General features: G+C 41.0%; 1 protein-coding gene across 5 annotated transcripts in view; it reads left to right on the plus strand.

The window, feature by feature from the left end:
• Positions 1-1,465: 1,465 nt before the first annotated feature.
• The window catches only part of LOC121293776 (E3 ubiquitin-protein ligase rnf213-alpha-like), a 164,765-nt gene continuing 151,612 nt past the window's right edge, over positions 1,466-14,618 (plus strand). For 3 of the 5 annotated variants that reach the window (XM_041217086.1, XM_041217088.1, XM_041217091.1), the window contains exons 1-6: positions 1,466-1,589; positions 7,881-8,206; positions 9,445-9,777; positions 11,731-11,902; positions 12,299-12,549; positions 13,910-14,081. In XM_041217086.1, the coding sequence (XP_041073020.1) occupies positions 7,895-8,206; positions 9,445-9,777; positions 11,731-11,902; positions 12,299-12,549; positions 13,910-14,081 (1,240 nt within the window). In that variant the 5' untranslated portion in view covers positions 1,466-1,589; positions 7,881-7,894. Of the gene's footprint in view, positions 1,590-7,851; positions 8,207-9,444; positions 9,778-11,730; positions 11,903-12,298; positions 12,550-13,909; positions 14,082-14,618 lie in introns of all 5 variants that reach the window. The other 2 variants (XM_041217087.1, XM_041217090.1) reach the window with 2 other exon arrangements.

The following is a 14,618-nucleotide window of genomic DNA, read 5'->3' on the forward strand; positions in this document are numbered from 1 at the left end:
CGCAGACTGGGTGACCGCTTTATGGAACATCTGCAGTCTGTCTGCAAGCATGACCCAGACCTCCCTGTCGCTTGCCATTTCAACCCACCACCCTGCTCTCATGCCCACATGTCCGTCCTTGGCCTGCTGCAACGTTCCAGTGAAGCTCAACGCAAACTGGAGGAACAGCACCTCATCTTCCGACTAGGCACTTTACAGCCTTCCGGACTGAATATTGAGTTCAACAATTTCAGATCATGAACTCTCTCCTCCATCCCCACCCCCTTTCTGATCCCCCTTTTTCCAATAATTTATCATTTTTTTGCAAATATATTTTTCTTTTCCCACCTATTTTAAAATTTATTTCAATCTATTGTTTTATCTCCACCTTTTAACCCATTTTGATTCCTTCCCCCCATCCCACCCCCACTAGGGCCATCTGCCATTGGCTTGTCCTGCTTGCTACCCTTAATGTCCCCATGAGCACATTCCTTAGATAATATCACCACCGTCAACACCCCTTTGTCTATGACATCTTTGGCAATCTCTTCTTGGCCTCCACCTATCACTGGTCCCCTATCAAGCTCTACCTGTCCCACCGCCCCACCCCCCCCCCACCCCCACCAGTTTATATTTCACCCCATTTCTCTATTTCCTTAGTTCCGATGAAGGCTCATGCGGAATCGAAACGTTAACTGCATTCCTCTCCCAGATGCTGTCAGACCTGCTGAGTTTTTTTTCCAGGTATTTTTGTTTTTGTTGTGTAAAATTCTGCCCACCATGCACACCAGACAGTGCCCAGCGAACTCACCAACAGATACTTCCCTTAAACTGACCTAAGCAGTCGGGTCAGACAAAAACTGGGTATAATTATTATAAATAGGTAAATGATCGCCAGAACCTCTCCGGCTCACGTAAATTGGTGTGGATTTGTCTTCCACGCTTGAGTGATTAAACTAATGTATAATGATGTCTTTAGTGTTGTGTTTTACTTCATATGTGTCCTTTATCTTGTGTTAAAAACTCGATTAGTTTGTGGCAGTTTCCACATTCCCGGCAAATTGTTTTCAAACTCATCACATTTGCCACCCTGATTTTGCAATCCTATATTCATCGTCAAACACAAGTTTCGTTTCTCACACTGGGGAAATCGAAACTTGTGAGCTCAGCTGACACCCCATTTCTTTGCAGCCAAATTAAAAGAACAAATCATGAGGGAGGATATTGGTTAGCGCTGGAGAATATTATTTTCGTACATTCTGACCGTATCAAATATTCCCAAATGTAAATAGTTGGTTTTATTTTCCGAGCGACCCTCAATTTGGTGACGTCTCTTCATGGTTACCCCGCCTTGCTGTGAGGTGATTGGTGAATGCGCCCACGGCTCGCTTTCTGTATGGTCAATTCTAGCATCAGTCAAATGAAACAGTCCAATCAGCTTCACTAAGATAAGATTGTTGGGGGGGCGGGGGGGGGGGTGCCGAAATAACTGCGTTGGGTAAACAAGGAGCCAGGCAAGTGCTAAATCTGAAGCGCTGCCGCATCCTTAAACTAAGACTGGGTGAGTGAGTTGTTAAATAATTGCAACAATTCCAGTTCATCAACACTCGGTGAGTAATATGTTATTTATATTTCACTTGCCCAACGCAAAACTGCTGCGTGATTCTTTAAAAAATATACGTAAATTCATCTTTACTGTCGAGTTGGAAATAGAGTGAAGTAGAGAGGAACTGTAGAGAGTATCTTATTGCAAAGATTGGAGGAAATAGAGAAAGAATAACAATCGTTTGGAGAGAAGGTAGTTGATTTGAGCCAGTGCACATAAGTAAAAATCTGCTGGATCTGTGAGATCATGCACAGAAGAATTCTCAATGTTCTTCAATAAGTCAGGAAGTCAGGATGGGCGTGTGGGATTGTTTTACTGTATGCCATTGACATGGCACCGCCACAGAATGCAAGGATGCAGATTCTGGCGTCCTTGTGGCTTATTTCCACAGGGAATTTCCAAATTCAGAAAGGTGTGGCTAAATCCAGGTTTCCTGTATTTGCTAAGGGGAGGAAAAGGGAAAATGGCAGGATCTGTCACCAGATTCTCATGTTTATTCATAATGCATCTCTTAGTGGCCAGCTGCAAAGGGGTATGAACATAAGCTTTAAAAGAAGGTAAAAACAATGTGCTGGAAAAACTCAGTAGGCCTGGCAGCATCTGTGGAGAGAGAAACAGAGTTAACGTTTTGAGTCCAATATAACTTCTTCAGAACGGAGGTTCTACATTTCAGCAGTTCTGAAGAAGTCATACTGGACCCAGAACGTTAGCTTTGTTTCTCCCTCTCCACAGATACTGCCAGACCTGCTGAGTATTTCCTGCACTTTCTGTTTTTATTTCAGATTTCCAGCTTCCACCGTATTTTGCTTTTATTTTAGTCTTTAAAAGAAGGTGCTTGCCCACCCTGTTGACTGGAATGTGTTATATGGTCCATAATCTAATTTGAAACAAGGGAGAAAATATAAAATACACAAGCTAAATTCGGACCTCCAGAACTCTTCATTAAAACAGAACTGCGTTTGTGGTATTAAACTGCCTACTGTCTCTTCAGTGCACATAGACCCATCGTGTGCAAAGAGTTGTAATTTCCCCAATAAATCTACATTCAAAGCTGGCATGAATTGAGCCTCCAGTAACAAGAGAAGCAAGGATTTGTTGAAACTTTTGTTCACTTTTATTTTCTGAGCCAAAACTAAACATCCATTTTGAGTAATCCAATAGCAATCAGATCAGTTTACCGGTGTTTGAGATAATGTTGGCTAATTGTGCTCCTTTGATACAAAACCAAAATAGTGCAGATGCTGGAAATCTTAAAATGTAAACAGAAAATACATGATGGTACAGCAGTGTGTGTACCATCTACAAGATGCACTGCAGGAATTCACCAAGGCTCCTTAGACAGCACCTTTCAAACCCACGACCACTGCCATCTAGAAGGACAAGAGCAGCAGATAGATGGGAACACGACCACCTGGAAGTTCCCCTCCAAGTCACTTACCATCCTGACTTGGAACTATATTACCATTCCTTCACTTGTTGTTGGGTCAAAATCCTGGAACTCCCTTCCTAACTGCACTGTGGGTATACCGCACCAGATGGACTGCAGTGGTTTAAGGCAGCAGCTCACCATCACCTCAAGGGCAACTAGGGATGGGCAATAAATGCTGGCCCATTTATGAATTAAAATTAATTATGAATTAATTTAAAACAATACTCAGCAGGTCAGGCAGTATCTAAGAAGACAAAAACAAAGTTAACATTTTTGTTCAATTACCATTCTTCATAACTGGAAAAGTCAGAGATGTAACAGATTTTAAGCAAGTACAGAGGCAGGGGGGGAGATCTTGTGACATAATAGGTAGCATCCCTGCTTCTGAGCCAGGAGCTCTGGGTCCAAGTCCCACTCCAGGACATGATGGCCAAGGAAGGTGCGTTCATAACATGGCCAAACAGGTTGAGGATCATTTGGTAAATACACCAATGGCAGGTGGAAAAGCAGGAGAGATTCTGGTCAGCCACGTGATGGAAAGTAAATCGGAACCTCTGCCATCACTATTCATAGCTCTGGACCACAACATACATGTAAAAGTGAATATTACCACAGCAACTCCGACCCCTTAGGGGGTTGGTTGGCTGGATGTCTAGTGTGGATCAGATTGTGCCAACAGCACGGGGTTCAATTCCTGTTCTGGCTGGGGTAGATTTGGGACCTGTCTCTTTGCTCTACCAGTGGTGGAAGCCGTAGCACTGGTGGTCGGACCTGCCTATATAATGGGAGATACTGGTGTAGTGATAATGTCACTAAACTAGTAAACCTGAGGCCCAGGTTATTCTTCTGGGGTCACGGGTTCAAATCCCACCGTAGCAGTTGGTGGAATTTGAATTCAGTTAATAAATGTGGAATATAAAGCTGGGCTCAGTAATGGTGATCATGAAACTATCATTGATTGTTGTAGAAACCCGTCTGGTTCACTCATGCCCTTTAGGGAAGAAAATCTGTCATCCTTACCTGGTGTGACCTACATGTGACTCCAGACACACAGCAATGTGGTTGACTCTTAACTGCCCTCTGAAATGGCCTACCAAGCCATTCAGTTCAAGGACAGTTAGGGATGGGCAGCAAGTGCTGGTCTTGCCAGTGACATCCACATCCTATGAAAGAAATATTGAAAGTGCTAGTATGGAAGGTGAAGTTGTCAGAACAGATGTGACGGAGATGGAGAAACTGGGAGAATGGAATAGAGTCTTTATAGGTAATGGGGTGGGAGAAAGTGCAGTGAAGGTAGATGTGCGAGCCAGTGGGCTTAAAGTGGAACCGCTTTGAAAGCAGTCTGAACCAGAGTGTTTGCAAACGTGGTGTCATATTTGACCCGAGATGAGCTTCCAACCACATATCTGCTGCATCACTAAGACCCCCATTTCTACCTCTGTAATATCACCTGACTTCACCCCTGCCTCAGCTGATCTGCTGCTGAAACCCTTATTCACGCCTTTGTTACATTCAGACTTAACTACTCCTAGTGACCTCCCACTTTTTAGCTTGATGTCAAAGGTTCTGCTGCTCACATCTTAACTCACACCAAATCTCATTTGTCCATCACTCCTGTGCTCAACCACTTAGATTGGCTCTCGGTTAAAGCTTCATCTTGATTTTAAGATTGTCATTCTTGTTTTCAAACACCTCTGTGACCTTGCCCCTCCCTATCCCTGTGATCTCCTCCAGTCCTACCTCCATCCAAGGTATTTACATTCTTCTATTTCTGGCTGTGGAGCATCCTTGATTTTAATCACTGCACCATTGTGTTCAGCTACGTGGGCCCAAAGTTTTGAAATAGCTTTCCTAAACTTCTCTGCCTCTTGATCTAGCTTTCGTTTTTTTAAGATGCTGCTTGAAACCAGCTTCTTTGATCAAGCTTTTAGTCACTTTATCCTAATATTTCTTTATATAGCTCAGTGTCATATCTTGTTTTATAATGCTCCTGTGAAGCACTTTGGCATATTTTATCACTTTAAAAATGGTAAATATAAGTTGCTGTTGAAGCTAGTAATTAAATACAAGGTTTTCTATGGGGAGGATTTTCCCTTCGTGGGTAGATGCAGCTGCACAACAGTCCACCGCACGCGATCAGGCCCCGACCGCGATTTCACGATGGCTGGCCAACTAACTGCCAGCCAGCGTGAATTGTGCGCTGAAATGCTCAGTGTTGCCTGGTTGGGGAGGGAGGAGGACGAGTGTGGAAATCAGTGCATGAGCGCGGCTGTGCTCACGGAAAGCTCCCTGAAGACACAGAGCTGCCTCAGGGAGCTGAAAGTCTTCGGCATGAAAAATAAAGTTTTCAAAAATAAGAGAAACATTTCCCCTCATGTCACATGAGCAGGGACATTTTGCAAATGAGTTCTGAAAACTTTTATTGTATTTTTAATTAACATTGGAAATCTCATCCCGCCCGTGGATAAGGTTTCCTCAAAAATCGAAAGGCCGCTTGGCCTATTCACCCGCCCGCCAACCATAAGGCTGGATGGGCAGGGAAATGTTCTATTTAATGAATCGATTGATGGGCTTAGCAGCCCTCTTAATTGTCGGTGGGCGTGTTGCTGACTCCTGCACGCGCCTGCTGACCGAAACATCACGTGAGTGCGCGATGCTGTCGGGACGCTTGCCTGATGTTGTCATGTGCTATTTCACACTCGTGCGTGTTGGGCTCAGGTCCAACGCTGAGGTGAATATTCAGCTCCTGTGGTTCTGATACTGCCTAACAGAATTGTAGATAGGAGTTATATTATCTGTTATTTAGAGCATTGCTAACAAATTTTGAGTGGATTTCTGAAGGAACATGTTTAAATCTTGAAATCGTCCTAAGCTCTCTGTAGTGTACACTAGGAGCTACGAGCGAGACATTGCTCTTTTTAGTATGCCCTTTCTCCTTGTATTGACCTTTGCAGAAACCGGTAGCACTGCTCACCGAGACTGGGAGCTCATTGTATGAGGGAATCACAAGGAGGAATTTTGTACACTAGCTGCTGTAAACCAATGAGTGAATCACACATAGTATAATAGGATTTAATTGGGACAAAGTTCAAATTCAGAGGCTTTATTTGTTTGCACCATGAAGCTTTGCATTCTAGCCCTTTTATATAAAGTTCCTGTCTGTGATTTTCTGTCAATGTGAAAAGCTTTAATTGACAGCATTTGTGTTTGTACTTTTGTGCGGCAAAACCCATTTTTTGAAAAATGATGCGTTTTTACATTCAAAGTCTGCATTGGTCATTATGGTTAATAGTGCGTTTAGGTTGATGAGTTATTATGTTTCGAATTCTGCCATATCTTACAAGAGAAAGGATTCAGTTGCTTGAAGAACCAATGCAAGACATGAATTGCTAATATTGCAACTGTTTGCGTGATTAAAATCAGTTGGAGATAACACATCAGATTTCTTCTTCAAGTGAAGAATATTTATGTTTAACTTTTAGGCTCAAATTCACTTCCACATAATTCCATGCATACACTTTGATATCTACTTCATATTAAAGACAGCATCAGACTCATATTTGAAAAAAATGATCCCTTTAGAATAAAAGGCACATATGCTTGATCTGGATCAAATTCCATCTTTGACTTGCTGGATTGGTAGGAGGACTTGGATTGAGTAAAGTGGTCTTGAAACCGGTTCCTCATATGTGAGGCGCTGGGGGCCATTGCTAAGCCTATTTCTCTCCTTGCCTGCATTCACTCACAAGCATTTTATAGCAGGTTAAACTGGATAGCAACCAGAAGTTGAGGCACTGGCTGATTTCTCCTTCCCAGCCCAGTGACACTGAAGGCTGTTGTAGCAACCTCAACAGTGCTGTGGCTAAGATAATCTTAACTTGGCATGTCTGTTCAAAATCGGGATATTCCTGAAGCTTATCGCTGTTCAGTGAAGTGAATTTAATCACTGAGCCATCTGCATAGGCCTGTGTGTTACTTTGAAATATTGTTTATATTGATATAATGCACAAGCCAGCCTTCCCAGATGGCTTGATTTGGTTTCTCAGTAAAATACCGTTACTGGTCCTCATACCTGTTGAAATTATTAATGGCTCAGCTGTAATCTTCTCCCTTTTAGAAGTCCTAAGAAGCTCATCCTCTTGTCCCCTTCAATCACTTGTCCATGCCTAACCTTCCTTTTCTTCTTTAAGATTTTTGAATATGTTGTAGTTTCCCAGCCTGCCTTTCCCAAAATATCCTGTCTGTATCCTCTCAGTCCAGCTTCCAGTTTGCTCTGGCCAATGTCATAAATGACACCGTCTTGTAATTGTGACATAGTTTTCCTCAACCCCTCTGTGATTTTTCATATAGTTGACTGGAACATCCTTCCCCATGGGATTGCTTTCATATGATTTCACATCTGTCTGTCCTGATGCAGTGAATGCATCTGCAGAACTGCCTTCTCTTCTCAATCCAGAATACTCATTTTTAAAACTCTCCCAAGATATATCCTTGATCCTTCCTCTTTCCCACTTATATGCTGCCCATTGTTGACATAACCCATTTTCATGGGGTCAGCTTCCATCTATACCTGGCTTTACTTCTTTATCACAAGCCATGACTATCTCTATGACTGTCAGACTGCTTGTCCATCATGGTCATGGATGAATAAAGATTTGCATCACCTGAGCATCAGGAAGACCATAGACATAATTTTCTGCCCCAACGACAAACTCAATTCTCTGACCGCTGATTTCCTTGATATTTTCAAAACTCCTGTCAGTATTTTATATTCATGTTACTAAGTACTATAAGTATAATGTACTAATGTATAATGTCCATTCAAATATTATTTCAGTAAAAGGAGTTCACTCTAAAACTTTTTAGATGTTGAGATTGAAATGGAAGACAGCATTGTGCAGCCTGCGGTGGCACAGCAATTCCAAGAAACATCTGGACCAGACTCATCCACATCGCTTACTGATCACATTCCCGTTCAAGTACCAGCCACTTTAGAGTCTGCATCAGCTGCAATTGAAACTGTAGACTCTGATATCATTGATGCATCTGAAACTCTAAGTGAGCCCATAATTACCTCAGAGACCACCACCAACAGACTACTAGCTAATGGAGAAACAGCTTCTCTCTCATTTTCTGAAAACGCCATTCAAGGAAGTACCTGTCTTCCAGAATCTACAGAGAAGAGTACTGAGGTACAGTTTTATATCTTTGTGACAAATGCATATTCCCTAATGCACAATGGCCAAATAAGGAGAACTTACCACAGGGTGTCACATATTAAGATTGCAAGAATATTTATGATTAATTTAATCCATGTCTTGCCTCGTTTAATAACAATCAAGGCAGTTTGTTGCAAGAAAGCGAGCTCCGTAGTGGCAATATCTTGGCTGACAAGACAAAGTGGAGGAATATCATAAAAACTGACTAACTGAAAATTCCCATAATGTACTTGGCTTATTACACAGGAGCACACACTTCCTCTGTGCAATACACACACACATTGCCATTGAGTTTGATTCCATAATAAAATTATAATAACAGCAACTTGCATTTATATCATGCCTTTAATGTCAGTAATGATCCCAGGGCACTTTTCGATAATGTATTCAGATAAAAGTGGACGGTGAGCCAAAGGAGGAGATATTGGGAATAAAATGTTAAATCAGTCTACTCCAGCAACTCAAAATGAGCTAGTAGCAAATGGGCAGCCAATTTTTATCATGCCCAATCTTAATTCCTACCATTAAAATTCACAGAACAGTAGTTCAGATTCTTGTAAATATTCATTTCCTAACTTCACTGTCACTTGAAATTAAAAATCTTGGAAATATTTTGCAAGTCCAATGGAAAATAAAAACTGGCGCAATGTGTAATAGGCTGTCGATCTGTTATGAGCCTATTTCACACTACGCTTAGACCAATTTCACCCCCAGTCCAACCAAAAAAAAATTGGTCAAACAGGTGAGTTTTAAGAAGGGTCTTTAAAAAGAGGGACTGGGAGGTGGAGGAATTTAGGAAAAGGATTTCAACATGAGGGGTCTAGATGGCTGCTGGTTGTGGCAGGCTTGGGTCAGGTCAAGGGGAAGTGAGGAAGGTATAAGAGCTCCGAGTTGGAGGTTAAAAACCTTCTGGAAGGATTTTGTAGGGTTGAAGGAGCTTACAGAGATGGGGAGGGTGAAGCCATTAAATATAATGAGTATCTTAAGTTGAAGTGAGATGCTTGAAGTTGACAAATGCCTATGAACCAAATCTCAATAAGCGAGGAGCAGAGAAACCTGGCAGGGGGAAAAAACCCACAGTGTGTAGAATATGAAAGTGGATTTTACTTCTCTCCACCCAGTGGAAACCACATGTTTAGGATAAAAACAAAGTGGTCTACTTAGTGCTTTGAGTGGCATGGTTTATAAAAGGTAATTTTATGGACCTTCAGTTCCAGCAGGAAACATTACCCAGTGAAGTGAACAAGAAGCAGATTGCAAAACCACAGGAATTCCAGGAAACATTTCCACCAAATGCAGCTACATCAGGCGATCAGTGTTTCCCTCATCGAGATCCAGTCTCATTGGAGCCTACATCAGAAACAATTGAAACTCTAGACTTGGGTGACACTGATGTATTTGACAAACCAAATGGCCCAACATCTAACTCGCTGAGAATCATTGGCGATGCATCAACTTCCAGAGAAACACTTTCCCCCTCACTTTCTCAGAATGCAACAAAAGAAAGAACTGATCTACAGGAACCTGCAGGAAACAGTACTGAGGTACATTCGATTTCACTGAATCCCAATTTTATGTTTTAGTGATTATTTGTATATCTTGTGAGTGTGCTTTTGGGGGAAAAGGAATGTTTTTAGAAGGATTTTTGGTAGAATGAATGTAAGAGGATTTGCAATCATTTCTTTAAAACTTGGGAAACCTAGTCAAAGTGTCAAGACAATTATTGCAGACTGTGACAATTAGGAAGTTTGTGTTTACCTTGTATATTTTCCACATTCATTTTCTACATTTTTTAGTCAAAGTAGATGTGCTTTCCTCTTTGCTGTGGTTAAGAATGGAGAGTAGCCTAACTGTCTACAGGGAAATAGGCTAGTTTAATTGAACTGGAAATCAAGCAGTTCAGGTGGCTTAGTTCTACATTAAGGTTGTATTGCAAAATGGTCAACAAATACTGGGCACTCAGAAAAGTTTGAGCGCTTGCTCTTCAGTCTTCTATGCAATGATTCCTATTATTGTGCCTTTGATAATTGATCATTGATTAGTCTATCTTCAGAGCCCACTGGAATATTTCCTGTACTCTTTAGCTCAGCTTGAAATTCAAACTCTATTGATACATTATCCACTAACATGATGTCTAGAAGGTCCACCAAGGAGCAAACTTGACTGTGTCTCCAAAATATCTTATTGCTATGAGATTCTCTTGGATGTGCATTCTCAAAAGTATTCTATTCTAAATTTATTCTAAATTGGCCAGTTATGATTTTATTGTCTTTTGATTGCTGTGCTATATCTTTACATGCCTTTTTGCTTCTTAATTTATTAAATAAATTTAACAAAGTACTTTAAATCAATATCGATTGCACTGGCAGCATGCTACTTTTCACCGTTCAAAGAGTAAGGGGACCTATTCTGCAGTGATCTAAATGTCATGCATAGGAGTCAGTTGTTAAATTGGGGATTATTATTCCAAGCGCACCATGTACAAGCACAAAGGTTCAGTTTATACAGGATTCAATCAGCTCCAAAAACAGTCCTTTGGCTGCATACATGACAGTTATTGAAAGCAAAAAGAAAGAAAAAAATAAACTTGCATTTATGTAGCGCTTTTCACCATGTCAGGACATTGCAATGCAGTTTACAGCCAACAAAGTGCTTTTGAAGTGCAATCACTTATTGTAGGAAATGTGGCAGGCAATTTGTGCACAGTAGGCTCCCGGAAACAGTAATGTGATAACGGCCTGATAATCTGTTTTAATGATGTCGGTTGAGGGATAAATATTGGACAGAATACCAAGAGCTTTCCCCTCCTCTTTTTCAAAATTGTGGCATGGTGGTCTTTGATGTTCATCCGAGAGGGTGGACATGGCCTTTGTCTAATACCTTATCTGAAGGACAGCACCACCAACAGTGGAAAGCTCCCTCAGTAGTGTCACTCCCTCAAACCTAATGCATAATACAGGCTACTGTCAGGGACGAAAAAAAATGGGACAAAGATGGGTAATCAAAAGGTGATAGTCAGACAATACGCATCTTGTACTTTAATTCATTAGACATTCTAGTGCAAACAACAATGTTGTACCACTCACTTGTGTTCCATCTTTTGTCCACAATCTGATAACAGGTTGAAATAGCAATGGTTATCCATTTTATTTAGCATGGTGGAAGCAACTATACAAGATTCCTGAGGATGTTATCTGTGTTATGGAAAGTATGCTGTTGTATTATGATGTGTGCTGTACATGCATGAATGCTAATGGTAAACGTGCATAACTATGGTTGCTCCTCAGTGCACACTAGTATTCATTTTTTAAAATTTCTCTATTTGAACAAGTCATAAACTGTTTCACTTCCAATGTTTCCCTAAATTAACACAATTAGAAAGGTCATGTTCTACCCACATGTGCTCAGCCCAAACCAAATTTGTTACATAGCAGAAATTTAAAGTATGATTTTTGTGCTGAGACTTAATGGCTAATAAGTTGTTTTTTGTGTCGCAGGAAAGCCAGAAGTGGAATAGAAAGAAGAATGGAAACGATCAGCCTTCTGTTTTCCTGGAGAAATCAGGAAATTTGCCTTGTTTGCCTGAGAAAGAATCATCTGCAGATTCCACACGAGCTGAGGTTGCAAATCAGCAACATAAACTCAATGTTGCTGCAGCAGTTAAAGGAGGTGAAATATTACATTTCTGCTCAAAGTAATTCAAGGAATTGTAAAACTTGCAATAAGAAAGCACAGATATGCATGACATCTACATTAAGTTTTGATAATGTAACGTGGATATCCCATTAAGTACTTATTACAAAATGTTGGAATGATAAAGGGACCAGTGCTGTTTCTAATGGCTATAATTGACCTGGATTCATTATTCCATCTTTTGAAAGAGCAGGTTGACATGGCGAGCAACTCATACTCTGTAGTACACTCAATACCATATGTAGTGATTAATTGCTGAATTGGGGCCTGCCATCCCATGCCCAGTATGTACAAGCACATAGGTTAATTAACTCTGACTGGAGTAATTTTGGAGCGAATAGACTAATGTCTATTTTCAATTGGTTTTATCAGGTGTGATGAATATTCCAGGCCTACTGGTGGAAAAGGACTTACCTGACACCCACAATGAATGTAGCCCATCAAGTGATAAACATACAAGCCAGAGTGTTCTAGGGGGAGTTGATAGATTGGGTGATAAAACAAAAGCTGAACTTACTGATGATGATTACTTCACTGTTATGACAGATGATGAAAAAGACTCCCCTCTCCAAACGGATGTCGTCAGCAACACTGAATGCATGGGAAGTAAACGAAAGAAGAGGGTGAGTATGGAATAAAGTTCCAAGAAATTTTATTCTGGAATCAGGGGCCTTGAAACAACATTGTGGGATATGACTCAAGAGCGCTCACTGATCTGAAATTCCCCTCTATTTTAGCAGCAGTATTGTTTTGTCTTAAGCAATTAACATGGCCACTAAAATAACTGAGAAGAAATAGTTGTATGAACATATTAGATTTATTTGTTACTATCCCACAGAAGAATTTCAGGTCTAATATTTCGACATTGAGAATGAGCAGCTCATTTATACTGTTGACCATTCAGTTTTTCATTTGTAAGTAAATCTAAAAAATTGCTAAAATATTGCTGAAAGGAGATATATGTTGCTAAAATTTTTCATCTTGCACTCATCTGGACAAATGCAAGAATGCAAAATTTCAAACCATCACAACAATTTATACTACAGGAGAAAAGGGTGCTGATTCGTTTGGCAAGTCGACTGATTGGCCGGGGCATTGCCATGGAGAAAGCTAGGGAGCCCTATAGGCTCCCCAATCAACTTTATGTTGCTTTCTCCATGGCAATGCATTGGCCAGTCAGAGTTCCAACTACATTTTTACTTGCAGTCAGCCTGTCGCTGTTAGGAGGGGGCATTAGGTCAACCACTATCCACCAAAATTCCACACACCTTCACTAATAAGGCTGTTCCTAACACAAGCTTCAACTCTTTTGCCAAAGTGGAATTTTGTACTAAATGCAATTTAGTGACACTTCCACTTAAGACCCCACCTTCGCCACCAGAAAGGTTCTTCACGTAAAGTATCTGGTGAAAATTGCCTCCTTTAGCTTTGCACTGCGGCTAAACTTATGGCATATAAATCAGGTTCTAAAGCCCAAACTGGTCAAAGTGAAGTGTTGTGAGACTTGCCTTTCTCCAGAGGTCTTGCTCTTTGTTGCCTCAATGTCATGTTGGGACCATGCCAATGCATTCAGCCTGAATTGACACAATAACTACAGCATTGCTGTGAAGCAAAACTGTTTCACACTAATGCAGCAGTTACAGTGCAAATACATCTTTAAAGGCATCAACAAAACTGAACTGAGGACATCTAAGAGTGGTGTACATGGTATTACTACTGTATTATCAGTCCAGCATATTGGTTCTATACATTAAAGATGGTGTGTGACCATTAAACTGTTTTGAATTTTGTCTTTTTATTTCTTTACATTTGGATTTTGTAGTATTGTATATTTCTAAAAAAAAACAGCAAACCAATGTTACCTGTTGAAAAATAAAACCTCTTGAATCCCAAACTCCAGACATAATGAAACTTAATGCCTAGTTCATTTGTTCACTTTCCTGGAGCAGATTGTTCATTAATGCTCAGTGGGTTATTTAACAGAAAAAATGCAGAAACCGAAATAGAAAGAAGAGGAAAGACTCAACTCATCAAACTACTGCAACAAACCAAAAGAAGGAGTCACCAGCTAATGATTCAGCCGAGACAACACTTGGAGAGCAGGCAGATGGTGAGCGTGACCATGATACCAGTCAGCTGGGCCACTCTGGTGAAGGTGAGGCACTGATACCTAAAAAAACTTCATTGACATGTTGGTTCCAAGCAAAAGGGAAATGGACTATTTACCACTGCATTAAAAATTTTACAGTATGAAATCAGAGCAAAATGATGACACCATGGTCAGAATTTTATGGCCCATTTGCAGTGAAGATGGGGCCATAAGGTGTGGTGATCCATTGTAAACTCCACTGACTTCAGTGGGACCATAAAATCCCACTGTTGTAAAATTCCATCCTATGGCCAGAATATAACACTCGTCAGGCAGGTGCCCACCCGATTCGACCGAGCGTAAAATGACGCACGATGATGTTGGGTGAGCCTCCCGACATTTTCACTCGCACAATATTTCGCTCGGCAGGTACATGCCGGAGTCGGCAGCACGCCCGCTGACAATTAAGAGACCTATTAAGGCCATTAAAGTTAAAATTGAAAGAAATTTTTCACTGCCTGTCCAACCTTATGGTAGGTGGGCAGGTGAGAAGGCCAAGTGGCCTTAGCATTTTTTAGGAAATCTCATCCACGGGCGAGATGA

The sequence above is a fragment of the Carcharodon carcharias genome, chromosome 22 (assembly GCF_017639515.1).
Source record: "Carcharodon carcharias isolate sCarCar2 chromosome 22, sCarCar2.pri, whole genome shotgun sequence".
NCBI lineage: Eukaryota > Metazoa > Chordata > Chondrichthyes > Lamniformes > Lamnidae > Carcharodon > Carcharodon carcharias.